Source organism: Gossypium raimondii, chromosome 7 (genome assembly GCF_025698545.1).
Source record: "Gossypium raimondii isolate GPD5lz chromosome 7, ASM2569854v1, whole genome shotgun sequence".
Classification (NCBI taxonomy): domain Eukaryota; kingdom Viridiplantae; phylum Streptophyta; class Magnoliopsida; order Malvales; family Malvaceae; genus Gossypium; species Gossypium raimondii.
The window spans coordinates 51,748,839-51,776,058 of record NC_068571.1 but is presented as its reverse complement, the minus strand read 5'-3'; the positions used below and the strand labels follow the sequence as shown (position 1 = coordinate 51,776,058).

At 34.3% G+C, this 27,220-nt stretch overlaps 3 protein-coding genes and 1 pseudogene across 6 annotated transcripts; 1 reads left to right on the top strand and 3 right to left on the bottom strand.

The window, feature by feature from the left end:
* Positions 1-144: 144 nt before the first annotated feature.
* LOC105799374 (brefeldin A-inhibited guanine nucleotide-exchange protein 5) lies at positions 145-12,847 on the bottom strand. 4 transcript variants are annotated; one of them, XM_012629939.2, is made up of 34 exons: positions 12,630-12,847; positions 12,336-12,498; positions 11,409-11,487; positions 10,824-11,079; positions 10,475-10,596; positions 10,335-10,393; positions 10,185-10,242; positions 10,026-10,110; positions 9,731-9,928; positions 9,522-9,580; positions 9,352-9,421; positions 9,202-9,270; positions 8,708-8,830; positions 8,574-8,627; positions 8,370-8,458; positions 8,124-8,220; positions 7,923-8,021; positions 7,596-7,793; positions 7,352-7,462; positions 7,097-7,281; positions 5,954-6,577; positions 5,300-5,717; positions 4,451-4,690; positions 4,151-4,274; positions 3,922-4,070; positions 3,193-3,549; positions 2,832-2,998; positions 2,489-2,733; positions 2,035-2,201; positions 1,649-1,765; positions 1,431-1,567; positions 1,039-1,324; positions 820-915; positions 145-503 (listed from the first exon to the last, which is right to left on the bottom strand). In XM_012629939.2, exons 2-34 carry the CDS (start codon positions 12,436-12,438, stop codon positions 441-443), a joined length of 5,304 nt encoding a protein of 1,767 aa, XP_012485393.1. In that variant the 5' UTR covers positions 12,439-12,498; positions 12,630-12,847; the 3' UTR covers positions 145-440. The 4 variants fall into 4 exon arrangements, with proteins under 4 accessions (XP_012485393.1, XP_012485547.1, XP_012485474.1 ...); XM_012630093.2 differs by having other exon boundaries at positions 12,336-12,495; XM_012630020.2 differs by having other exon boundaries at positions 12,645-12,847.
* Positions 12,848-14,421: 1,574 nt separating this feature from the next.
* LOC105799784 (protein TIFY 3) lies at positions 14,422-16,848 on the top strand. Its single transcript, XM_012630554.2, has 5 exons — positions 14,422-14,676; positions 15,701-15,812; positions 15,903-16,107; positions 16,219-16,276; positions 16,368-16,848. Exons 1-5 carry the CDS (start codon positions 14,528-14,530, stop codon positions 16,528-16,530), a joined length of 687 nt encoding a protein of 228 aa, XP_012486008.1. The 5' UTR covers positions 14,422-14,527; the 3' UTR covers positions 16,531-16,848.
* Positions 16,849-17,505: 657 nt separating this feature from the next.
* On the bottom strand, positions 17,506-20,197 carry LOC105799707 (hypothetical protein). The gene is made up of 3 exons (XM_012630430.2): positions 19,727-20,197; positions 18,572-18,706; positions 17,506-17,913 (listed from the first exon to the last, which is right to left on the bottom strand). The coding sequence occupies exons 1-3, from the start codon at positions 20,145-20,147 to the stop codon at positions 17,774-17,776; spliced, it is 696 nt and encodes a 231-aa protein (XP_012485884.1). The 5' UTR covers positions 20,148-20,197; the 3' UTR covers positions 17,506-17,773.
* A 3,114-nt stretch (positions 20,198-23,311) lies between these two features.
* LOC105803189 (uncharacterized) lies at positions 23,312-25,493 on the bottom strand (annotated as a pseudogene).
* Between the last annotated feature and the right edge of the window lie 1,727 nt (positions 25,494-27,220).

The following is a 27,220-nucleotide window of genomic DNA, read 5'->3' as shown; positions in this document are numbered from 1 at the left end:
AATTGAAATAAACAAAAAAAACTTAGTAGAACAGTAATTTTTTTCCAAAATCGATCCAAACCGAACCGTTTTCACCGACAATACGAACGAACCGTTTTCTAACGTTCGTATTAGCTAATAAAAAGGAACACAGAATCAATCAGATAAGTGAAATTCAAATATATTCATTCTATAACACAGAAAATTTCGCTAGTTGTAACTCAGGTATAAATGTAAGTAACCACTGAAACAACCTTTACCTCAATATATTCAAATTCTATGCTACCCGTAAAATAACAAGCGATTGCAAGGGAAAAAAAATAGAATGTCAATTTTAAACCTCTAATTTCTTTTTTCTCGCTCGGTAAACAATAATACAACATGGCCATGATCCGATGGAATTTTGCAACAATGCCGAAACCCCAATCCTCCAAAAACAGCTCAAAAATAGACATCATAACTCATGGTAGGAGAGCTTTCAATTGTATCCTGAAAAGATCACCCAGTGCTCCACGAACACCCAACTGAATAAATAAAAATGCAATCGGTTACGACAAACTCAAAAACAAACAAAAAAAAGATTAGTTCGACTTCAGGACTGATTGTATTCTTTTTCATGCTTAATTGCAAATAAGTGGAGACCAAACCATATGCGGGAAACTGGTGGTTAAGGAGTGTAAAAATTGTGCCTAGTCTGCAGTGGCCATGGTGATGGGAACAAAGAAATCTAAATGGGAAACCATTTCGAAACTTAATACGATTCTTATATCGCATACAGACGTATGACTAGAAATCTATTAGGAGATTCTACGGTACAGGCAAAGAAAAAGGGAGATTTACCTGGTCACAACAGACAAGTTTTGTAAGCAAAGGATAAAATTCTCTGAGGTGTTTCCTGAAAATCTTATTGTTCATGAAGCACATGCCTCTAAGCACCTGCAAGAGTAAAACCAACACAGAAAATATATTATGTAACGTGAGCCCTGAAACAATAACGATGAGGAGATATTCACTTCAAAGCACTAAAATAGTTCAATTCCTTTATTTCTGATATAGTACCTTAATGATGATTGGAGACCGCAATTCCAAAACTCGATGCATATCCACATTGGTAGTTTCCCCTATTGTAGACTGGAGATCAGTGGCATCCCTTAGTACCTGTTCACAGAAAGAAATCAGCCTCTCTTCTGCTATTCCTTCCAGTTTCGTATCTTCAGTGTCCTGAGAACCATTAGATTCTAGGTTTTGTCTATTATTGTCATTAAATCCTGATGTGACTTTTTGCAAGACATCCAGATAAATGGAAGTTCCTGCTAACTCTTGACGGAAAAGATTTAGAGGGGGCCTGCCAAGGTAAGAAGTTATTAGAAGCCTACACGTTCTGCAGGTAAGAAGATTTATAGGCAAGATGATTACTGAAAGATGAAATGAGAAAAAACTGATTTTCTTACCTTTCTGCAGGGGTATGGTGCATACGTGTTCTGAGGTTAGAATACGAATTATATGAAGCAGCAAACTCTAGTAAGGATAACAAAATGTCCATTATGGCAATCTTCTGAGTTGCTTTCAAATTATCCCAGTATTTTTTCTGCCAATTTTGACCACAATTTAATTGGTAAAAGAATTATAAAATCATACGTCCCAATTCCCAAAGTCCAAAGACACAAACCTGAATGCTATCAACAGCACCAAGAAGTAATAACTGAGTGATGCACTTGCCCCTAACTGTTTCCATCAGTGGACTTTCCTCCTCATCTCTGGCATCAGGCTCCAGAGACTCGGGAAGCTAGAGAACCGTCGGATAAAAAAAGAGGGGTAAGTGAAAAAGGGAGAATGCATATAGTTTCACTAATGCTTTACATCCATACTTTTTACATTTTAGCCTTAAATAGAAACATCAGCAAGATTGAAATGACAAAAACTAGCTTCTTAATACTTATAAGCAAATATTTGCATAATAATAACAATTGAGTGCAATAAGGAAGTCTCCTTTTCTTTTCTTTTTTTGAGTATAAGTACAATAAATAAGCAGTGGAGACATGGAGACATGCTTACCTTGAGAGGTGAAGATGGAACTGGAGTCTCTGATGTAGGACTCTTTGGTTTTGAGGTAAAACCTCTAAGAAATATGTTATCCATGATTCTTTGACCTATAGTTTGACTTCGTTGGAGACTCCCAGCTTCAGCAGACTTCTGAGCTCTACCTGACGGTGAGGGAACACCTACAGGAGTGACAATGTATATATTTATCAGGTTTGGTTTGTCAATGGACAAATTCAAATGTCCAGATTGGGTGGTATGAGCAGTAGTACATAGGTCAGCCCTTCGCTTCTAGTATTAAGGAAAACTCGACATCAGCATATGATCAGAGGGTATTTAAACTTTGTACATAGCTAGGCAGACAAATCTGCAACGTACAACTAATTCTGATATGTTAAATATATTAACTGATGAAGATGCAAATTCTGTGCTGTCGAAATTTTAAGGGGAAAGATTCTCAACAGCTAACCTTCAGATCCATCTGGAATAGGCTGTAATGCAGAATCTTGATTGTGATCTTGTGAAACAGATGCATTCGTATTCCTTGTGCTGCTACTCGGGGATGCAAGTGGTGAAATGTTCCCATTATCCGTAGAACTAAATTGATAAACATCTGTATGAACCTTTAAATCTCTTAAAATAGAGGGGTTCATTGGATTCTCTAGTCCCAATGCATTAAGTAGCTCAAGCGGTTGTGTTGTGTATGATGCATCTCTGGTGATAAGAATAAAGTAACAAAATACATATGACTTGCAAATAAAAATTCAAATCGTCAAAAAATTGCGTATTCTCAAATCTTAAGGCATGCATACCTTATGCTCTTCAACAACATGTCCCAGTCACTCTCACTGAACTGGTGTCCTCCAACCTCTATGAGATGGACCAACGCCCCAAGAGAAATTGAAACAACCGTCTGATCTGATTTTTTAGCACAGTCCAGCAGCAAACTCAAGAGTGGGGGTAGCATAAAGCATACCTCCTGTAAGAGAAACAAAATAGACAAGAAAGTTCAAGCAACCAGTAATTGTCAGGAAGCATGGTCCAATCACAAGATTATATGGACCACAGGAAATTTAGATGATGTATGGTTTCCAGACAGAGTCTAAACCCCACCACCCGCATTTTATATGTCGTGTGAATAATATTGTTAAGAGGACAACTAAACTCATATACCTTGTAAAAAGTGTTGAAAAGGTTGCACAGCAACTGAAGTGAATGAATGCTGCTTTCACGAAACAACTCATCTCCGGAGGAAATTAAGCTCTCCTTTCCAGCATGTCTCACATGATCAAACATGGGAAACAAGACACGATGGAAAATGCTCTCCCAAAATGATGTTGAGAACTTGCTACCTCTTTCATTCAGCAAATCAAACAAAACTTCAAGTGCACAACTCCTAACCTCTGGTCTTGAATCTGATGTCAGATCAGACAACCCAGCAAGCATTGGGAACCAATAATGCTCGGTTACGTCAAATGCTGAGTCAGCATCAACACTAATTGGTTTAAGAGCTCCACCAGGTATACGTCCCTGTAATTGAAACACAAATGGAAATACTTACACAAAACATCCTTTAGAAAGAAAAGAATGCAGAACTTAAGCAAATTCACAAACATGTTAGAAATAATCAATGAGATGAAACAGCTAATATAAACTTTGCTTTTCCCTGATAAGAGAAAAAGAGTACATCTAAATGTTCGAAGTTTAATAAAAAATTACAGCATCTTATCATAAGAAAGACAATGAACAAAGTCCTCTTGGTAGAAGGGCTGGTGATCATTGCTAGTTTTAGACCATACTGTGACTATTTTAGTCCTACAGAGGAAGAGATCGAGAGGGTAGAACAACATGCCCAACTAACAAATCAAGCTTAAGTATCAAGCTTAAGTATGGAAACCAAACCTCTGCTAGACGGTCTTCACATATACGGAGAAGGGCCACAGCCTTCAAACTTATACGGTGGGAAGTTTTATTGTTGGCGAACCTAATAAGACAGTTGACACAGTCCATAAAACAGTCTCCAACAACTTGATCAAAGTGTTCCAGTACAACTGCAAAGAACCTGCTGTTAAATTAATTGGACAATGAAAACAAGAATCAGTCAGGAAAAAGGAAAAAGGCAGTTTCTTACCCTGTTCCACATTCTCAAATGCACTTTCAACAATTGATTCCATATCATCATCAGCGGCAGCAGTGAAAATCATGAAAACACTTCTCCATCCAGATTTTATGCTTCCAACCTTTGATTTTATCATCTGCAATAACATCATGGTAAGTCTGAGTGTCACACAGGATGCCCACGGGAATAAGAAAAAACTGACAGCAAAGGCTTAAAATTAAAAATGTATTAACTACAAAATATATGATAGAGGGAAAAACAACAACCAGCAGGAGAGTTAGATGTTCAAGAAATCTGAGCAAGCAGACATACCTGCACAATGCAGTCAACAATAAGGCTCCTTATGGTTCCACTTCGACTATTCCGCATGAGGATGACAAAAGGTTTAAGAATATCATTTTGAAAAGTAAAATTGGTCAATTCAGCACGCTCCAAATACTTCATACCAAGCTGCCTCAAAGAATCTATAGCATACATAGCAATTTTCTCATCTGCATGGCTGCCAGCAGAAATGAAATGATCTGCAAGGACAGTCCATATTCTAGCCCAGACCTGATAGACATATCATTAATACTTTTAGAATATAATAATACATGTACTGTGGGAGGAAATTACTGAATAATTTTCGATATATAAATCAATTTATAAACCATAATTAGATCTCACTATGTCAAAGTAACAGCTCATGTCTGGAAATTACACATCTGAATAAAATTATCCTATAAAAGTGTTCATATGTGCTAAAAGAAAGAAAGTGTAATATAAAATGCCCTATTCTTGTAAATTAGAGTAACTTTACATGTAAAGTTGATTCAATTGCATTATTTAAACTTCTTTCAGAATATTCTCTGCAGTTTTACCAAGAGAACATGGTACAGATATATCATGTACTTTATGAACTTCTTTTCCCTAAAAGAACAGGACTTCAAGAAGGAACGAAAAGCTTTGAGCTAAAAAGTTGGGTGAAATTCAAAGATGGTCAGAGCATTTTAAGGAGTACTCTCTGGTATTCCTACATGTTCTCAATATTTCAATATGCCTGTTGAAGTAATGCATATCCTAATCTACACAATAAGGTTCAGAATAAGACTAGCCATAAAATCTTGGATAAGTAATTGGAAACACGAACAAGGGAGTGTTGGAAGTCAGTCAAGGAAATACCATGCGTATACGAGCAATATTGTAATAACTGATCTCGACAAGCTTCTGCAAGCTGAAAACACGGGCTGGGATTTGTCTCAGTTCTTCTGCTGATACACCACAGAGAGCAGTGAAGAACTCCACAACAGAATCACTAGGCAATTTTTCACTATTTGTAAAAACCTGTTCAGCAGGTTTCCCAGCCAACTCTTTCAGTGACTGCACAACAGCATCCCTGGAGATCTGATTTGATCCATGCATGACACTTGCAGCAATGACAGGAGTTGTCGTTATAAATTCAAGCCGAGAAACACATTCAAGAACAGCATTCCACGTGTCTTGAAGAGAATCTGGTTCTGAGTCACATAAACCCAATAGAGTCCGCAATGCTTCCACATTTTTACTACGCATATCCTTTGGGGCATGCAAGAAAGTAAACCTAACATCCAAAAATTCACAGACTAAGCATTACAGCTAAACTACTGCCTGAGGCATTACAATGACGTGAATTGCTCAATTAAACAATTATAATAGTGATTGATGTAGGGGCTGCCCAACATGAGACAAGGTAAGAACAACAGAATAAATACAATGGCAAAGTAGAACAAATGCAACGTTTACAAATGGGAAGGGTGGAGGAAAGGAACTTTTCCAAGTAGAAAAAGATAGCTTTACCTGACTAGAGATGTTAAAAAGGCATAGCGCATTGTATCCATTCCAAGGACATATGTGATATGTATACCAGCTTTAAATCCTTCCATACAAAGAGCAACCCTCGGCCTATTTTCACCTTCCTCCATTGTAACGGAGAAGGTAGCCAGCAATGACCATCCTACAGCTTCAACCATGGGTTTAACAAGTTCAATCTCTTGTGCAGTGTAAAAAACTCTTTTTGCTCCTTGGTTTCGGATGATAGCCTGTGTCTGCTTAATTATTGCTTCACTTTCAGACTTAGCATCAACTGCTGATTTTTGTTTAGGTAGAGCCAGATTAAGAATACTAACAAGGCGGCCTCTCTCTTCACCCTCTGGCTTTTGCCTGACACCTTTCCCAATTCCAGTTGCATCATCTTTCATTTTTATCTCGTCCTTAACAATAGAATCATAGATCTCTTCCAGAAGCTCAGTAGGGGCAGACTCTTCTGGATCATTTGTTGCATTCATGCGTATAAAATCTGACTTTGACATTTTCGGCCAGACCATTGGGTTATGGGCATCAGTGTTCAGCATTATAACTGCATATGCAAGAACATATGCAGTGTCTGCATTCTTGAAAAGACCAGGATTATCAGCACAATACCTGCCAAACGCAAAATGAGACAACTAAGCACCACAGATCCTGCAGAGAAGCACGTAGTCTACATAATAAGTGGACACCAAGAATTGTATTAAAAAAATCAACAAATATATAGTAAAATGGTTCATAGAAAATAAATTATTATACAACAAAGGCATGCAAATCTTAATTAAATTTCCTACAAGCCTCGCTATAGAATGAATCTCAAACGTGTTTAAAGAAAAGGTTTGGCATGATGTAGCAGAAATTGAGATTTGAGGACAGAAGTTGTACTGACTTTTAATCTAGGCTAATAAAACAAACAACAGAAGGAAGATAGAAGGCTGCCCAAGATATATTAGGGAAATGTTCTCAAGACAATAAGATATATCTCCAATGACAACAACCTACCTGGAATGGCTAAAGAACCATCAGTAAACTAAAGAACACTTAAGTCTGTTTCAATAATTAAATTAAGTCATGCATATGTTCACGATTTATAAAAATGACTGTATCATGCACACAGCATAGATACCCCTATACCTTTCTGCAAATTTTTCCATAATGCGATCTATCTTTTGAGCCTCCCCAGGAAGACGAAATCCTTTAAGAAATTCTCGTATTGCAGTATGAAATTTCATCCCTGAAAATGTCATCGAATCTACGTAAGCATGCATGACAGCAAGGGGAAACTCCTCATGTTGACCCAAATAATCACCGATCATTGCCTGTAAGAATGCTAAGAATTAGACCGATTCTACAAGAATTAAGCAAAAGTTGAATTTATAAAGACTCTACCTTGTCCAGACTGAGAGTATTTCTTAGAAATTGGGCAACTGCGGCAGGATTATTTTCCACTAATTTATTTGATATCAGATACCCAATACCCTTCACTGGTTGCCTGTTGAACTGCCACGTAATTAAAACCATCTTTTAGAACCTAATTACAATCCAAGAAATTGAGGATTGTTGAATTGCCACATATTTGCATTGCAGAAAACTTCCGGTCTCAAAACCTTGAGCAAAAAACCCAATCAATTACCTCAGAGATGGCAGCTTCCATGGTAGATTTATGAGCTTTTGCCTTCTCAAAGTTACTGGTAGCATCTTCCCTGCTTTTTAACTCAACAGATTCTCCAGCCGAATCTTCTTCAGGAGACTCACTACCTCCCCTCTTCCTTTCTGATTGTCTTCGAGATTTCTCCCAGTCAACCAGTGATTTTAGTAAATTGACAAGGCACTGAAGAGTTTAGGAAGTACAGCTTTATCAAACAACTTTGGTGGACATGGAAGCATAGAAATACAAACGAATAACGGTCTTAATGCTTGGCAAGCTAATTTAGTGGAGCTTGTTAATAGATTAACCTACCTGGAGCGCAGAACCCTTAATTGATGTAGTCTGGTTGGCAACAACAGAATTTGGGTCTGCACTTTGTGCCCCTTGAGCTATTTTAGACAGAGTTGTGACCTAGAGGGTCATAAGGCAAGAACAATATATAAACATGAAAAGGCCAAGAACAATATATAAACATATAAACAAATGACAGGTAAATGGTGACTGAGTTCATACCAAGCGTTCAAATAAGTTCGGTGCCTCAAGATCACAGTCGTAATTCACATAAACATCAACAAGCATCTGGGGATCTTTGCAAACTTTCTCAAGCATCCTAGAAAATATAATTAGAGATTAGATTATATAAAGAAATAGCAAATTACATTGCTCATGGTGAAAGCTGAACAATGAACAACACAATTTAACTAAAATCAATTAGCACCAGCAATTGCAACATCCAATCAATTAGGAAGGGCACTGTACCGAAGAACACTTGTTTTTTGGTTAATGGGGAAGTCTGAACCATCCAATGATCGCAAAACAATCAAGGGGAAAAAAACACCAATTTCACCCTGCAAGAGATAAGAAAAAGATACTCAGGCATCAAGCAAAACTGGTGTATATCACAGCACTAATGCGATGTTCGAAAGAACTAGATTTAACAATCTGTCAAAATAGTAATCATACTTTAAGACACTCTCGGAATCGCAACAAAAGCACAGCAAATATCCCAGTAGCATACTGCCACAAAGAAATAAACAGTCAGACAAATTCTCGTAGCAGATTCTTCCCACAAATAGAGTACATAAATGCAAGATAACCTGAAAAATGACAGGGGACTGCGAAACTGAAGCCCTCAACAAAGCATATGAGAGATATGCTTTCACTGAATCAATGAAATGAAAGTTCTTTGTAAATGAATGGCTAACCCCTTCCAACAAACCCTGAAATAACATAGGCCAGCAAACATGATGAATTACATAAGCAATCACTCCTTTATTACCTTTAGAAAGTAAACAAATTTTGGCATTTTAAAACGTTGTTTGTGCTGATAAGATTCTTTTAGAGATACAAATGAAAGTCTACTCTACAATGTCAAAGGCTTTCTATCTATTCAAATTCAAATACAAAGATGCTACATAGATGCCTTTTCCCCAGAGAAAGAAAATAGCAAAAATATCATATTAACAGAGAATTAAAAAAAAAAAGCATTTGTAAATATGACCCCATTTAGTTGGGAAAACACTGTATTCTTTTATGAAAAGACAACAAACCAGCGTTCTTACAAAGCATAAAATAAAGTCATAAAACTAACCTGCAGAAGTTCAAGAGAGAGAATGCGTGTCTTGGTTGTGACCTCATCAGTATCTTCCTTCATACCCATCTGCAAGATAAAACATTTCATGAAGGGAATGCAAGCAGAGACTTCAAAATGGCAAGAATAATTAGTGATAAAAGAACCAACCTTGCAAAGGGTGCGGAACACTAGTAGTGCATCACGTTTACCAATACTCATGCTCTCAAGGTCAATCCCTCTAAAGAAGAGTTTCAAGAATCATGAAAAGAAGCAACAATATACAAAGGAAGGAAAGAAAATCAAGACAGAAAATTTAGACAAAATATTTTAGTCCATACCTTGTGATCTTTTTACCATCTTCAACATGCACAACTTTGTCAAGAGCAGCCTCTAAGCCCTATAAAACATGCAGGTACCGTTGTAAGAACCACAAATAAAATACAATAAAAATAAACTTCACCAATGCAAACACCCACAGAATGATATAAAAACTGAGTTCTGAAAACCAAATTAATCAAAACAACTAATAGCAAAGAAGAGGATGCACCTTAATATCAGCCCCACCAGCAAGGTTTTGAAGTTCCTCAACAGATGCAAGTGTGGTATCCTTGGCCTGATTAAGTGCATCCCCTAGAGTCATTTCATCGTCATTTTGGTCATTTGAGGAAGCTTCTTCAGCTTTTGAAATAGAATTCTCCACGGAAGCAGCTTTGGTAAGATCAGAAGAATTAGACGAAGTAGAGACCTGAATTCCATGTAAAAGATATTAAGACTATCGATTTTCTTCCTGATATAAAAAGGAAGAAAAAACAGTTAAAAGGTTAGAATTATAAATTCCATACTGGATCAGCCTCCATTCTCCTAAAGATGATGCTAATCATCTGTGTCAACATTGCCTTTGATGTCGCTTGGTTTACCGGGCTCTTGCTACACATCCAATCCACAAATTATGAAAACTATAAAGTTGGACTATCACTATCTTCAACAAATAAAAACAGTACCTGTGAAGAGCAATATTGTAGCAGACTCTGATAACTCCAAGCAAAGGTTCCCCATGGACTGCAATTTTAATAAGCAAATTGCAGCAAGACTCAATTCAGATGGTATACAACAAAATAGATGAGAATCCCACTAGGTCCTGCACTATTTACCTCGGAACTTTGCGGATGCTACAGCAGTAAGAAGTACCTTCAACACTTGCAGAATTGTACTGCAAATTGATTTCTAGAATTAAAATACTTAACGAGTGCCATATGCTAAAAATAAGGTTAACATACACAAGACCACATACCTGTCAGGAGAAGAATTATCAACACAACTGCAAACCATATTCAGAATGTCAGTAAACAGAGGTACATTTTTACCACCATCCAAACCAGGATCTCCCTCCAGATGATCGTAGGCAATTAGTTTCTGTGCTTATGAAATTAAAACAGACCATAAGTAATCGACTATATAAAAAACAAAAGCATTATATCCCAAAATCAAAGAACAAAAATAAGGAGCTCTTAAGAATATATAACAGGTATTCAGATGGATGTGGAATTCCCTTTGAGTTATATAAGAATAAAAAACCATAGACAAGAAGTAGAAAATAAACAATTAAAAATAATAGATCAAGAGAGAAAATAACTACATACATGAAGACAATCCAAAGCAGGTTCAAGGATTTTTAAGTTCTTTGACTCAAATGCAAGTCGAAGAGGATTTAGAACAAGCTCCACCTCAGCCCCTTCCAAGGTGTATCCAGCATTTGCTAAGGCAGTTATGATAGTTGTTCCACTCACACCAGTTGGCTTACTGACATGTTCAGTATCCCCAGCACTTTGTGGAACTGAGCTTGATCCAACAGATTCTGTTCCAGTTTGTCCGGCTACAGTTTCAGTTTCACCAGAACTACAAGACAAAAATAGAAAATAGAGGTCATCAATAATTGTTATAACTTCAGCCACGATCACATTACTGCAAGTAATATCATTTTCATATAATTTTTTACAACGCCACCTAGGCTGAATCTGAAAAAGGTTATAGTGGTGGGCGAAAACTTCAGTTGTTAACTCTTTGGAGAGCAAACAACAGTGTAAAGTAATAGACTAAAGAACTATGCATAAAAAGGCTATTCCATAGGGTTTATATCTTGGGTAAGAAACTAGAAATGAATCAAGTTGGAACCAATTTTTTTTTATTTAAAAAATCAGATTATAAGATTGTAAACAGGCATAAACCTTCCATCTCCAGCAGAAGGCTCTGCTGCTTGATTTTGCTCACTGGATGAGGAGTGCTGATTTGTTTGCTTAGGACTATCTGAAGAAATGAAAAAGAAATATAATGAAAAAGTAAATAGATGAAAGCTATGACCAATCAGCAGCAAATTAAATAAGAAATTACAGGAAGAGATAAGTTCACATATTGAAGAAAACAGGTGAATACGTCATCTACTTAATCCATGGAAAACAGTGCACGGTAAGAAGTGAAGTGCCGAAATCTTTACTCTACCATCCTCTTTTTTTTCCTCTTAATGACATACTCTAATTTTCTGATGGAAAGAAGAAAAGACCAGCTCCTATAACAAGCCATTATAACAAGAAATAGAACAGTAACCATTATCAAGTTATCTTGGCATTATTCTTTTGCACTTTCCCTTTTGACTAAAAACAATCACTTACAACATCCCTTCTAAAATCCATCCATGAAACAAATCTCTCCCATTTTCTGATTAAAATTGTAAATGCAAATACTAAAATAAAATAGGCATCATTTACTCCATAGAGAGTAAAGTTTATTAACCTAATTCCAGAAAGCGCTACATCTCCTACACTTCATATCCCTAAACACCATTCTGACTGAACCACAAGTAATACTACAGTAGAATGCAGGTGAATATTAAATGCAAAACTCAAATAACTAAACAACGGCTAATGCAGTAGGAAACTCAATAGAGCATAATCCGAAATTAGAACTTCTTTAACTCTCACAACGTTAAATAGAAGAAGAAGAAGAAGAAACACTAAAATGAAAACAGATTAAAAACAAAGAAAGCATAATTCCGAGCACAATTACGGATAAAAGATGACCAAAAGAATTTCAAAAGAAACAATAAAAGAACGAAGATCGACAAAATAAAGTTCAAATAAATTAAGTGTAGATCTAACCTAAATAAGCTTGAATAGCCTTTTGAAGATCGGGATACTTCTTTCCGGCACATTCCTTGAGCATCGACTCGAAAGCCCGGCTCACAAATCCACCAGCCGCCATTTCGATCTAAGCCGGTGCTTCGAACACGATAATTCCGGAGTTCCCTTCTCTCTCACCCTACTAAATAAAAAAATAATAATGCCGAAATGGAGGAATTAAGCAATGATTTTTAAAAAAGTTGAAGCAGATCGTTGAAGAAGATAGTTAGGATCTACGAGTGTATGATAGCAGAAATAATATAAACAACATACAAAAATGAATGTTACCGCGCTTTGTTCTAAGAGGGACTAAATTTGGAGAAGAAATTAGAAAAAGAAAAGATATTGAAGATCTGGATACAAAAGAGCAGAGCAGATCAGATCAGATGAGATCTGTTGAAAATTGAATTGATGATGATATTCTTTTACGAATATGAGCGATTACTGGGCTTTTAGTTGTGATGAGCCCAGACGATGCTCGGTTTTGGCGTCCAAAACAGAACTAATAACGAGCAGATGATTTGGAGAATCTTTGGATTAATTTTTGTTTTATTCAAGATTTGACCTAAACTTTTCTTACTTTTTCATTTTCATTAAGCTAGATTTTGTTTTTAACATCTTTAGTATTAAATAAGGTTTTGATTATTCTCAACTTAAATATTTAACTTATTTTTTATATTACACCTTACAATATACTCGTTATACTCACAATATTGTTGCGAAGTTTAAAAAAATCAATTTTTTTATTTTTCATTTTCTCTTGTATATATCTCTTAGTTGATTGTTGTTAAACTTTTTTATCATTTTCATTTCAATTATTTGAGAGAGAAAGAGAGCACTTAAGATTTTCTAGATTTTTAGATAACTTCTTTTCTTTATTGTTTACCTCTTTTCTTTGTATTGTAAAAGCTATTTGAGATATTTTAGATATCTTCAAAAGCAAAATCAACAAATTTTTGTAGGGTCAAAATTAAATTGTAATTTTTACGATAGTAAAATATATTTTTTAAATGATTAAATCAAAATTTTATCATTTTTAGAGGAACCAATATGTAATTTTATCTTTATTAATTTAAAATTTAAAAATTTTAAATAGACAGAATGGAAAATTTTTCATATTAGGGGAGGCCTGGGCCTTACCATCCCCCCTAGATTTGCCCCTATATAGGATCTAGTTAAGCCATAAAAATTTGGGGAAGGATTTACCTTAGCATCATGAAAAAATTACAGATTGTAAATGTTATATATTCTCCTTGAGAGGTATCGATTCAAATATAATCAATTGAGAAATCTTTAGTTGAGATATATTAAAGTGAATGTAGGTAATTGGGGTAGAATAATTATAAATCGAAATGTTCAAGTTTTTCATTTATTTACTCATTCTTTATAAAATTTTATAAAGAATTTTAAAATATCAATTCACCCTCTTGATATTTTCGAGTCTAACAATTGTTATTCTAATACAATATCAAATTTTACATAGTACTAACATTTTAGATTATCAAAACAAACACACCATTAGTTTATCAAACCATGTCTAAAACACAAATCAATAATAAAAAGATTAAAACTAATAATAAGATTGACACAAAATTTAAAGACTTAATATTCTAATAGAAAATATTATACAAACTATAAACAGTCACCCTTGTAATTATAACTCATTGTGTGAGTTTTTGGCATGATTATCTAAATCGGGCCAAATCGATCCATTAGATTGAGAATTAATTAAAATATCGATACGGAAAAAAGCTTTAGACTAACTGAATTGTGAATTAGTACAAATAGATTGAATTAACAATGGAATAAATTGAGATAATTATTAATATTTTTATTTTTATAAATTTATAATAAATTATTTAATTAAACCGTTACCTTATAAATTCGACCATCAATCCAGGGTAAAAAAAGAGTCCAGGGTCCTGAATGATTGACACGTTCCAATCATCAAAACAACCACGACCCTTGGATTGGTTCACGTGCTTTCACTTTCACGTACTTTTTTATTAATATATTTTATTCTTTTAAAATTCCAAACAAACAATGTACCTTTTTTTTTTATTGATTTCATTTCCATATATCTTTAAAACCAAATTTTGGTCTGCCTATAGCAAGAGTGAAAAAAATTTTAAAATTTATCAACGAAAAGAAAGGTCAAAAGTCTGGTTTCCATGGAAGAAGAAGCTGAATCACGCGAGGAAGTCAAGCCTAACGTCGTCGTTAAAGAGACTAATGGAGATATTGTCGGCGATAACGATGCAGGAAAATTGGGTACCATTGAAACCCCTGATTTTCTTTCCCAGAAAATATCCCATAACTGGTAAGCTTTAATTGTATTCATTCCGTAAAAAAAAGGAGACAAATGTTTCTTTCCGGATCTGGGTCTTGATATATAGCTGTTTAATTATACTCGATTTGATGTTTTAAAATGGAAGTCTTGATACATAGTGAAATTTAGTGCTTAATTCATTACCCTAATCTCATTTGTAGAGGACAAATTGAACATGGTTTTAAAATGTACTACTAGTAGTTAATTTTTATTGATGTTAAATGGTTTGGGCTGGATTTAGTTAGTGTTAATCACTTGGAAGCTTTGAATTCCCATTGTATAAAAAACGGCGACCTGATTTCTTTTTATGGTAGTATTTAAAAATAACAAAAAAAAAAGGGTTTGTTTGGTTATATTTTAGGTTCGCATGGTTACTTACTTTAGAGGGCTTCCAATTCTCTCTCTCTCTATATGTGTGTGTGTGTGTGTATATTCCCTTTTGATGAAACCTAGAAGATGTTCATATGTCATATTGAAATTTATACTTATCGGTGACTGACTCAGTTGAGCATATGGTATTCGATTGTATTGAAGTTATAGATTCCATAAGAAAAATATATATTAGGAAGTGCACATGCTTGTTCTATGTTGTGTTTCCTCTTTTTTTTTTTTTTCATTTAAAACCATTTTGTTATAGCGGAAAATAGTGTAAAAGTATTCAAGTGTCACCGTCTTGACCTGACCCAACTTGCAGGGCATCGGGTGTGTTGCGATAGTATAATCCTTTTTGGGCACCCACAGGTCCCTCAAGGTTTTGCTGCCTTCATATGTGACTAGCCCTCAAGGTCCCGCAGGACAGGGCCGTATCATGATAGCCTAACCCTCCTGTTCGCATATCATTCTTTGAAGCAAAAATTGTTATTTTTTTCTCTATTGCATCGCATGTAGACTTTACCCCTAAAGTAAATTGTGCCCAGTAGATCTTTCTCATTCATGAGTGAAGCAAAAGGGCACATTAGTCATATTTGTGCACACTTCTATAATGTTGTAAGATTTTATTCTGCTGTTGTACAAGTTCCCTACCGATTCTGGCATCTGGAGTAAATACCACAAGCCTTGCTCAATCCCAACTCACCATCTTCTATGGCGGAAAAGTTTCTGTATTTGATGCAATTTCCGCTGAAAAGGTTGGCCTTTACTTAACATTTTAGAATGTTACTATGTTTTGGTAGGATGAGATTTTATTCCAAAATTAACCATCGATCCATGTCTGTCAGATTCAAGAAATTATGCTTATTGCTGCTGCTGTGGCTGCTGCTGATGTTGGCTCTGTTGACATGAAGAATGCTGCAACCGATTATGCCACCATTTCACCTGCTCTTACAAGGTGTCCTTCACTTCAAAGTACTGCAACTGCTTTGGCTTCGCCACAGGCACAATTGTATCCTTTCCCCAGGACATCTTTTAGCAAACTGCAAGCTGGTAATTCAAATAATTACGAGGTTCAAATGCAAAATATTCTATGATTTTCATTTTTGGTGCATGTAAGCTAATAATGTGGCATCATGATTATGTGAATATCAATTGGATCAGAACTACCAATTGCAAGGAGACACTCACTTCAGCGTTTTCTTGAGAAGCGGCGGGACAGGTACTCCTCCGATCGTACTCCATCATTTTACTGTTTACTTTATACCCCTAAGCTATGGTAAGTGTAGTTATGTGTCTGTTCCCTTTTGTAGGCTGGTGAACAAGAACCCATATCCTGGTCCATCAACACCAAAAATGGTTGATGGCGCCAAAGCTGACGTGAGTGCCACAACTTCACCAGAGTCTGGCTGCTTCAAGGCATCACCCATTCGTCAAGAAGATATCCAACCAAAAGCTCCAGCTCATGTTGCGTAAAGCTAAGCATATAGGATTCCTTATATATATATATATATTTGATAAAAACTGAATCTAGCTCTGTTATTGTAAGTTACAAAGTGCAGAGGAATACATCTGATCTGCCACTGGAGTTAGGTGTGGATAGCAAGTGTACAATTAAACAGGTCTCATGGTAGGATCTGTCCACTTGTTTCCCTATTGCCTTCTTGGGCAGCAGTTTTGATGTTTCCTAAACATGGACACCCTCTCTCTGATCTGCCTGACAAATAACATTTGCTATGTATGTATGATTCTCTCTGATCTATGGGTATGCAAAGACTGCTAATTTGTGTGTAACGTGTTCCAACTTTGTACATTACATTTCTTTTCTATGGATGCTTGGTGGTTTTAAATTACTCAAACTCGAATGCGAGTATCCCGATACAACTATGGTTAATATTTTCTAAATTTTTTCATGTGTTACGAAAATCTTCGAAAGTTGCATCTCTGTGTTGGTCACAAATGTTGAAAACCAATACTTCGGTAACATAGCTTAGTGGTAATTTGCATGCATTTTATCATCATTCTTTGGCGTCAAGGTACGGTACAGACAGAAACATGCCAGATGGTTAATGATAAACCGCGGCTTACTTCATCAAACCCTCCGTCATAAAACTCAACAGTTATACCTATTTATAGACACTATGCTTTGATTCTGTCCCCTTCTCGACGCAATTACGTTCCCTATACTAAAACAACCAGAAACGTTTCAAAAAGTAGCATACATCGTACATAAAGTTTCAAACAAGTCTGATATACTCCTCTTGCTTCCTAATTTCCTGATATAACGAAAAAAATGAGATTTTATGACTGATCAAAGTCGCATTCTATGACCAAAGATTAAAGGGTTCTAACTTCTTCTAAATGAGGCATTCTTGTAATACTAACTTTTCAGTTGACATGATCCGGAATACCTTTAGATAATATTAAGCATGATTTTCCCAAGTCTCAAAATTTCAAAACCGAAAACGCATACAATATTTCTTATTGGCTAACCTCATCCTCAATAATTCGCATCACATAAACAAAGAGGAAAAGGCATTTGGATACAAAAGTAACCTTCTGTCCAAACACATCACTCGATGCCGATAGTCTAAAAAGGTTCACAATTAAAAAGTTTGACATAGCAAAGCATTAAATATAGCTGTATACCTAAACACCAAGTTCTCTAAACATAACAAGCTCGTAATTCAATTAACATTGCCATCACCACTGCATTTCACTAGTGCATACTCCGCATGATGCCATGCAGGTAGCCCCCTGTCATCACAAGTGATACGAGTGATACAACCCCAGCGGGAAAGACTTTTCCCGACCTCTTGAAACGGGAACCCATCACTCCCAAAAGTGCAGCAGATATACCTTCAAATCAGATATCATTAATGCGAAATAGGGTTAAAATTTATGGAGCTAAAACAAAAAATGAAACGAGAAGATAAAACGCTAAACTCTATTTATGGTAATTAACATTCAAATGAAAACTTAAAAGATTATCGAAGTCAACAACTAGAAGCACCTTTAGAATTTGAGCTGCTATCTCAAGGTAGTAGTTGGTACTTTCAGTTAACTACTACCTTAGTATGCATTGCGAAAAGAACTTCAGAGGCATGTCTCTTTCTGTTTCTTACCCCCAATAAAACCGAATACCAACCCTTCCTCTCACTCTCTCTCCCGTTTTCCTTTCCCAAACCGAAAATTTATTCTTATCGGCACTCTACAGAATAACAAAAGGGCTAATTGGAATTCAACATTTATAGCAAGTTCAACACTAATTGGCAGACCATATCTCTTCTAAAATCATCACTTGATGTGTAAACTTGAACTTTGAAGGTATCTCCCTTTCTTTCTTCTCCCAATAAACCCGAACTCTCTCCCCTTTCCTTTCCACAAAAGCAAAAATCAATCTTACCCTCATCTCTTCTAACCTCATTATTTCAAATGTAAACTAATCAACTTTAGCAACATAAACACCCAACACAAAAATGCCAATAGCAGGGAAAATAAAAAGAGAGTGACTTACCAAGCCCAACGGATGAGGCAAAAACTGGATTTGTGGGAAGCTGAGTATAAACATAATAGAGCACTGCAGCTGACAATCCTCCTGCCGCAAGTGATTTCTGGCTGCCACTCTTCACATAGCCCATAACACCACCCACTATACATATACACATTAACAAAAATAAGAAATACCCCTCATCCAAAAAGAAATATCTGCATTCTAAAGTCCACAGCAAATTATCAAAGACTGATATACAAAAGGATATCAGAGTTTCAATCAGTGTTGTCAAGGTGAGCACCTAGGCATGCCTGCACTTTAGCACTTGAACTCTAAGGAAATCATGTCTATTGACCAATAAAAATTACATGCTTTGTAGATATAGATACAGACTTTAATGTTTATTATATATATATCTTATGCTATATATATGTATAGTCCATAGACACAGCAAAACCCACACATATACAAATTGCGTTTTACTTCACTTAGGCTAGCACATTTTTGTGCCTTGCATTGAAGCAATACAAGGGTTCTAATGCTTAGAGCCCTAGACAAGACCGGGTACTTTACATTGCAAGAACAACAAAGCAACAAAAGAAAACAAAAGGGTCAACCCCAGACAATAATGTCAGACCCCACGGTCACCTTGAATCGATAGTAAGTGTCACCTTTCATTGCAAAACCAAACCAAGCCAACATACAAACCTTATGACTGGCTTCAACCACCAGTAACTACCCTTTGGTGAATTGGCAATGGCAACGGTAGAACACTGGATGAGGACTAGGAAACACACAATAAGGATTCTTACACGGTCCAGTTCACTAAACAAGAGTTATACACACACACACAAACATACACTAAGTCGGACCGTTATGGAGGCCTGGGGACCCTAATTTTTGGAAATTTTCATTTCAAATTTTTAGAAAATTTTAATTAAGCCTCTCAAATTTTGAAAATTCTCATTAATCTCACAAAAAATTTAAAAATTTTAATTAGTCCCCCAATTTTTTTTAAAAAAATTCCCCTAATACAGCAGTCAAGGTGATGTCCTATTCCCTTGACTGGACTCCAATCCAAATTTCTGCCTAAATTACCCTGAAAAATCCAATCAAATATCAGCACTAAGAACCAAGAACTGAAAGCATAAGGCAAAAGAAAAGGTGAAGAATTTTTACCTCCAACAAGTGCAGCATATCCAAGGGTCAACTTCTGAGACATAGACAAAGCCATCTTTTTCTTACCACCGTCGTCCGAAAACTCCCCTTCTCCTTTACTCTCACTATCGCCTCCGCCGCCGCTGTTATCCCCACCGTCTCCGCCGCCGCCGCTTCTGTCGTCAAATTTATCTCCTCCGCCGTTTCCTGTGTCTACTTCGATGTCTATTCCTCCTTTTTCAGAACCCACAGTGCTGGTAACAGTCGTGGGTGCTTTGGAATCAGAAGATACGACCCCAGTTACAGTCAACCGTCTGAAATGAAGCTGACGGTTGCTAGCTACGGCAAATCTTGGGCCACCGGTAAGCCTTTGAAAACTTGCAAGCTTTGGTTGAAGATGAAGAAGAGACGACTGTGAAACGCCTATAAACAAATCAGCCATTGTTTGTTTTGCGTTTGCTTCTTTGACCCTTTACCTTTCCAATTTCCTTTTTTCCCATTCTTGGACTTTCTAGAAGAGTGATCTGGTGGCAGCCATTGTAGACACATGAAAATGGGTCTATGAAATTGGAACCCAAAGGGCCTGAACCAGGCCGGGTTGAGAAGTTCGGGCCTACACAATTTTAAAGCAAAGGGGCTCGTAATAGCCTGTCACCATGGCAAAATAATCCAAGAATTTTGGGTTGTTAGATCAAGTAAAAGAAATTTGATGGAATATACTATAAACATTTTAATTATTTTGGGTTGTTGCTATTTTTTTTTAATTTTATAACTATTTTTATAATGTTATGAACATTTTATTATTAAGTGAATCTTCGTCAAAATTAAGATAAATTTGATTTACTTTAAAATTCTAATAGTCTTTAGAAGTAGAGTTTTATTTCATTTATATTTCTTATGTCTATAAATATAGACTTTGGAGGGTCACTATTGAAAGACTTTAAAATTATGAGTTAGCATAACTCTACAATATTTATGATAAATTCTTAATTAAATTTATGTGGGAGAATATTACTAATGAGACTTTATTAAATAAAAATTTTTCAAATTTTGTGCTTCAAATGTGCTCTTACAATTTCAATACTATGAAAAAGATTCCAAGATATATTATGAGTTAATGTCATGTTTGGTTATGGTTGAATTAAATAATGAGCTATTAAATGAATCTTTTGTATTATTAGATTTTTAAAGGACTGGAGATACAATTATGACATGATTTGTACTTTAATTTGATAGTTTTTTCAACACCGGGAGAGAAATAATAGCTAGATGAGATAATTATTTAGGTAAATTATCATTATCTAGATCCTTATAGAAAATAATTTGAATAAGAAGTTTAAAAGATAATTCATTTTATTGTAAATTAACCGCCAAATGTATTTACTAACCTTATAGGAATAACCAAGTTTTATATGCTACCTGATGTGTTAAAGTCCTAGTAGGACAATCTATTATAATAAATAAAAGTAATGCATTTGTGAAGCATGGAAGAATTGGTTCCAATGATGAAAATTTTTGTAAAATATAATAATAAATTTAGATGGTCATATAATAGAGACTAGACATGATCATGAGTTGAGCTACCTGACTCAACTTAAAGGCCCGCCTAAAAAGTGGGAGGGTTTGGAAAAAAATATAGGTCCGAAAAATGGACTTGGGCAAAAATGAGCGTTGAGTAAGCTTTTTTTGGCCCGGGCTTACCTAAACCAATTTTGCAAAAAAAAAAAAGTATTGTTGTTTTTCCACTGTTTTGCTATTATTTCAATATTATAATGCTACTATTTTAGAAGCATTTGCTTCTTAAGTTGCACCTATCTTAGTGTTAAGTATAAAAATCTTTTTAATATATTTTCAATTTGTTGAGAAAGACTTATTTTAATATTTTTAGTGTATTTGATGTATTATATTGTTAAAATTTATTTTCATATAAAAAAATTTACTACGGCTGGGGTGGGCTCAAGTTTTAATTTTTTTATTCGGGTCAAGCTTGGGTAAAATTTTAGACTCATTTTTTGGGTCGAGTCGAACGCCTATAAAATGGGCTTAAAATTTTGTTATGGTCCGGCCCGCCCATGATCACCTCTAGTAGAGCCAGATGCTCTTAAAGAGACCCAATACTTATTTGATTATTAAAACTCAGGAATATATAAAGAGATATCAATTAGTTATGTCAATATGAGAAATATGAAACCACAATAATGAAAAGTTATCGACAACGGTTTTGTGCAATTCTATTAGTAAGTTAATAAAAGAAAATTAAAATATTGAATAAATTTGTCAAGAAATATATATGGAATAAATTGGTCAAAATAGAAATATGTAATTCAATTAAAATTAAATTCGTAAATTTATTGGATTAGTAGTCCAAATATCTAAATGTATAAAGCTAGTGAGGGTACAATGATTAGTTTTGCGAAAATGAAATAAGAGAAATAAAGTTTTTCGCTAAGTCCTCACAATGGTTATGAAAGTTTTATCCCACTAGTTTTTTCTGGTAAGGTTTTTAATGAAGCAGCATGTTTTGCATATTATAGATATGTGTTCTTTTTCCTTTATCAATTGTTTTTTCCACGCTTAGTAAAATTTTAATAAATGAATTTAAAAAATAAATAAATTGGGCCACCCAAAACAAATGGCATAAAGTTCATAATAATATTTTAAAAAATCAAAATACTTATAAAAATTTTAAAATTACTAAATCAAGATTATGATATTAATTATCTCCTTTCTTTTTGTCTTATTTTGTTTTAAAAGATATGTCTCAAATTTATGTAATCATATTAATAATAATATTTTAATTTAATCTTTTAATATATTTTTAATTCAACTCAAACAAATTCATTCAATTAAATTGTACTTAACAACTTGATTAATTCAAAATATTAAAATTAAATTTATTAACTCGACTAAAAATTCTAGTAGCTTAAAATAGATTTATTGAAAGTTACTTGATTGAGCCTTTTAAGGCCAAGGAAAGGATTTTATTAATATCATTTCCATATAAGATGACATTTGATCACAGGTAAGCAATCGCTTTACCCAGTTGGTTTTTTAAAATCGATTTAATTGATTTAAACACAGACTCTTTTTGATAAAATCGATCGAATTCAATAAATAAACTCAAATTTTAAATAATTAAAAAACTAATATATTTATTATATATACTATAAAAATAATTATATTTTAAATTATTAAAAAAATAATAGAATGTAAAGTCAGTTTTTCGATTTGTTCGAGCCTGAAATTCAAAAACTCGGAGAACCAAATTATCTAAGCCGATGACGAAACTAACAAAACTGCCCCAACTGACTAAATCAAAACCGAAAAAAACCGATTTTTTACTCTCCCCTATATTTGGTGTGGTGCTAAACAAGTATAACAATTGCAGCCATTGGAGTATAATATACATATTTACAACTTAAAACTTTGACAATCATCTGGTTATTTTATTATTTTAACTGAAAGAACAAAGAGACAAGTGAGGCTACAATTTAAGACCCACACCTACAACCAAACAAATTGCCCTCTTGTCCAAATGAAAAATGCCACCTTGTTGTAAAAATTTTATCACTCTTATTTTTGTGGGGTTTGTATTTTAAGTGTGACCTATGCAGCAGCAACCTTCACTTTCTCGATCAAGCCCGTGGCGTCTTGGACGGTCACGATGTTCTCAGCACCACCTTCTTCGAGCGAAACTCCGAATTGTTCCTCTAATGCCATCATGATCTCCACCTGAAATGATTTCATTTCAAAAATATTATTAGTAAATGTTGAGATTCAAACTTTAAATTTATTAAGTGTATGGTCGTCTCAAAAAGAAAATATAGGCTCTTTTACCTAAATAGTTCAAAAAAATATTATATTTACAAAAATAACTCAAGTTTAAAAATAATCACTAAAATAACTTAAAATGAACAGTATCCACTCTTTTTTTGTACCAATAATTGCCTAATCATTGTGTCAAATTTAAAATTTTTTTTTGGGTTTTGGCCTATCAATGGCTGAAACCCATTTATTTTTTTTTAAACATTATATAATACTGATATACGAAAAAGAAAAAAACAATTTGGGTCTTTGGCACATTAATGGCCGCACCCGAAGAAAAAAAATTTTTTTCTTTTTTTCGTGTCGAGTCGATATAAAATACGAAAAAAATTTAAAAATTTTTTTTGGTCGGTTTATCGTTGGCGGCACCCAGTGAACAGTAAATTTTTTTTCTTTTTTTTCGTGTCAGAATCAGATATAAAATAGGAAAAAAAAAAAATTTGGGTGTTGGCCTATCAATGGCCGGCACCCAGTGAACAGTAAATTTTTTTTTCGTGTCAGAATTAGATATAAAAATATGAAAAAAAGTAAAAAAAATTTCTATTTCCTCCTATTTACTATTACAAAATTAAAATCCCCCAAGTCCTATATATTTTTTTGTAAATTTAGAATTTAGTTTATATATTAAAATCCCCAAGTCCTATAAAATTTTTTTATTTTTTCGTATTTTATATCTCGATTCTACACGAAAAAAAAGATTTTTTTTATCAGTAATCGGGTGCCGACCATTGACAAAGCCAAGACCCAAAATTTTTTATTTTTTCGTATTTTATATTTGATTCTTACACGAAAAAAAAGAAAAAAATTTTATCGTTTCATCGGTGCCGCCATTGACAAAGCCAAAGACCAATTTTTTTATTTTTTCGTATTTTTATATCCGATTCTGACACGAAAAAAAGAAAAAATTCATCGTTCATCGGTGCCGCCATTGATGTGCCAAAGACCCAAAAATTTTTTTTAAATTTTTTGTATTTTATATCGATTCGACACGAAAAAAGGAAAAAATTTACTGTTTACTGGGTGCCGGCCATTGACAGGCCAACACCCAAATTTTTTTTCTTTTTTTTTCTTTTTCGTATATCAGTATTATATAATTTTTAAAAAAAATGGTTTCCGGCCATTGACAGGCCAAAACCCAAAAAAATAATTTTTTTAAGTCTGACACAATGATTAGACAATCATTTGTGCAAAAAAAGAGTATTTACTGTTTATTTTAAGTTATTTTGATGATTATTTTTAAACTTGAGTTATTTTTGTAAATATAATATTTTTTTGGGCTATTTGGGTAAAAGAGCGGAAAATAATATACCGTGTAGAGGGAATCCGCACCAAGATCAGCAAACTTGGTTTCAGGACTCTCTGTGCTCACATCAATTCAAATTGCCTGGCACTGGTGTCTTGCACTGTTTTTAGTGTCTCAGGTTGGACCTAGCCAAGACCATAATTTTAAGATAATGAGCTTAGTCACAGATTTCATGTACCAAATAAAATGGTCTAATTATAATTTTAGTCCTTTTATTGTATTGAAATTTAAGATTTAATCTTTCTAATTTGACATAATTTGATTCATTACTTTTCACGATGTTTTTAGTAAATTTAAATTGATAACAGTGTTAACGGTTACCATTAAATTGATTTATAGATTCTTGAAAATCCATGCCATCACTTTAATAACATTTTTATTATTTGAACCTACTAATAATCGTATAGAAAGATCAAATTATGCTAAATTAAATTTGAGGGATTAAACTTTAAATTTCAGCTTAATAAAGGGATTAATATCACAATTAGACCCAAAAAGCATATGATGATTTAATTGTATAAAAAAATGAAAATGTGTTGAGAAGACTCCTCCAGGAAAAATCTTCGAAGTATCGTTTTCGAGGACACCGATCCGATCCCTCAACAACAGAAGGTTTTGCCCCCGGAAGAGGGTTTTGTCTCCCACTTTGCGAAGAGCCATGTATGGTTCACGGAGGGGAGTGCCTCAACCGTACATGGGCATATGGTCACTCACCAAGAGGTCACGTGAGTGTCTCACCCTTGGTGGGATTCAAATCCGTGAACCGTACACAGCTTTTTGCGGAGTGGGAGACGAAACCCTTTCCAAGAAACAATACTTCCCATTGTTGAGGGATCCAATCGGCATTCTTGAGTATGACACTTCGAATACTTCTTTCGAAAGAGTCGATCCCGCTCAACAAAATGAAATTAAGTTCCTTACAAGAGAGCATGAAATTAAGTAGCTATGCTGAGTAGAGAACTTGTTTATCTCCTTTGAGAATTGAATCTTCTAAAGAAGCTTTAACCCATTAAACATAGGACCTCCCTGTAATAATACAACTTTGGGTCAATTGTCTTAAAACCCTACACATCATGTCAATTTAAAAAGGGTTAACGTTCGTGGGATCGAATGGTAATTCCTTAAGTAATATCTCAAGTTTAAATCTTTGGATAAACAAATCAGCATTTGTAGAATTTTGTAACCATTTAAGGATCTGATTCAACTCAAATCCAAATTTAATCAAAATCTGCTGTGATTATCGAAAATCAGAAATTAAAATAAAAAAGGGTAAATTCTTACAATGGAAGTGAAGCTTTTGCGGTGAGAAATAGCTCCCCTAGCTCTAGGAATTGTAGAAAATGACATTGCTTGAATTCGGACATGTTCAAACCATGGAAACCAAACCAACCACGTACAGTAACAGCTATTCTAAACACACTGTTAAAAGTAAACTCAAAGATTACCCGTCTGACTTTGCAAACGCGTAAAATAGAGTTTGGCAAATCACTACATTTGCAGTGTAGAGAGCGATGGTATTTTCAATCTTGAAATGTCTCTTAATAGTGTCTTTGAAAAATGAAAAATCTATTGCAGCTTGGTTTGTTTGAATATTCATTTGTTGATATTTATTTTGAATTTAAAATAATATTTCTATAAATTCATATATAAAAAGCTTCGATTTGCATCCGTTCAAAAATTTGGGACATAATCATACAAAAAAACAATTAAAGATAGAAAGAAGCAATATGTAAAGTAAGAAGAGATAACAGACAATATTTGTTAACATAATTCTACTCTAGACAGAGTTTTTCTTAAAATGATTTTATTCTACAATTTGTTTGGATCAACCATCGCTAAAACTCAATTACTCTTACACTAATATAAATTTATAATCCCAATATTAAACCCAAATTATTACAAATCACTCTCTCCAAAATATCTTACAATACATTCAATAAAACTCTCCAAAAACATTTAAAAAAATGTTCACCAATATTGCCATTAAGTTGCCAATATATAGGCCATGAATAGCACAATCTTCTGTCACAAGATAAAGCTTTATCACTTGAATTAAATGCTGAAATTATCTGCACAAAATTCTCTGATAAATAATCTCAATAATCCCACCATTAGCAGGTTTTACAACAACCTCAAATCACTTGGAGAGACAAAGATAAAAATAAGCAACTTCTAACACTTTAAACTTTTCCCTTCCCCTCCAAGTTACATGAGCAAACAATGATAATTATTTTAAAATGTTGGTCATGGAATATCTCTACGTTTACTTCTTTAATGAGATTTAATCAAAAGTTAAGCATGTCAAAATGGGAAAAGGCTGTCAAAATTTCGAATCATCGTACTATTAACTGTAAGTACCATATCATCACATTATAACAGCTTTGTAT

Coding starts and splice junctions, on each gene's coding strand:
- LOC105799374 (XM_012629939.2), bottom strand. CDS start 12,438: ATGGCGGCTGGTGGATTTGTGAGCCGGGCTTTCGAGTCGATGCTCAAG. Junction 9,581..9,730: donor CTGGTGGGGCTGATATTAAG/GTGCATCCTCTT, acceptor CATGTTTTATAG/GGCTTAGAGGCTGCTCTTGA. Junction 7,463..7,595: donor TGGAAGCTGCCATCTCTGAG/GTAATTGATTGG, acceptor ATTACGTGGCAG/TTCAACAGGCAACCAGTGAA.
- LOC105799784 (XM_012630554.2), top strand. CDS start 14,528: ATGGAAGAAGAAGCTGAATCACGCGAGGAAGTCAAGCCTAACGTCGTC. Junction 15,813..15,902: donor ATGCAATTTCCGCTGAAAAG/GTTGGCCTTTAC, acceptor CATGTCTGTCAG/ATTCAAGAAATTATGCTTAT. Junction 16,277..16,367: donor CTTGAGAAGCGGCGGGACAG/GTACTCCTCCGA, acceptor TCCCTTTTGTAG/GCTGGTGAACAAGAACCCAT.
- LOC105799707 (XM_012630430.2), bottom strand. CDS start 20,147: ATGGCTGATTTGTTTATAGGCGTTTCACAGTCGTCTCTTCTTCATCTT. Junction 18,707..19,726: donor ATATGCTGCACTTGTTGGAG/GTAAAAATTCTT, acceptor GTATATGTATAG/TGGGTGGTGTTATGGGCTAT. Junction 17,914..18,571: donor TGCCTCATCCGTTGGGCTTG/GTAAGTCACTCT, acceptor TCTGATTTGAAG/GTATATCTGCTGCACTTTTG.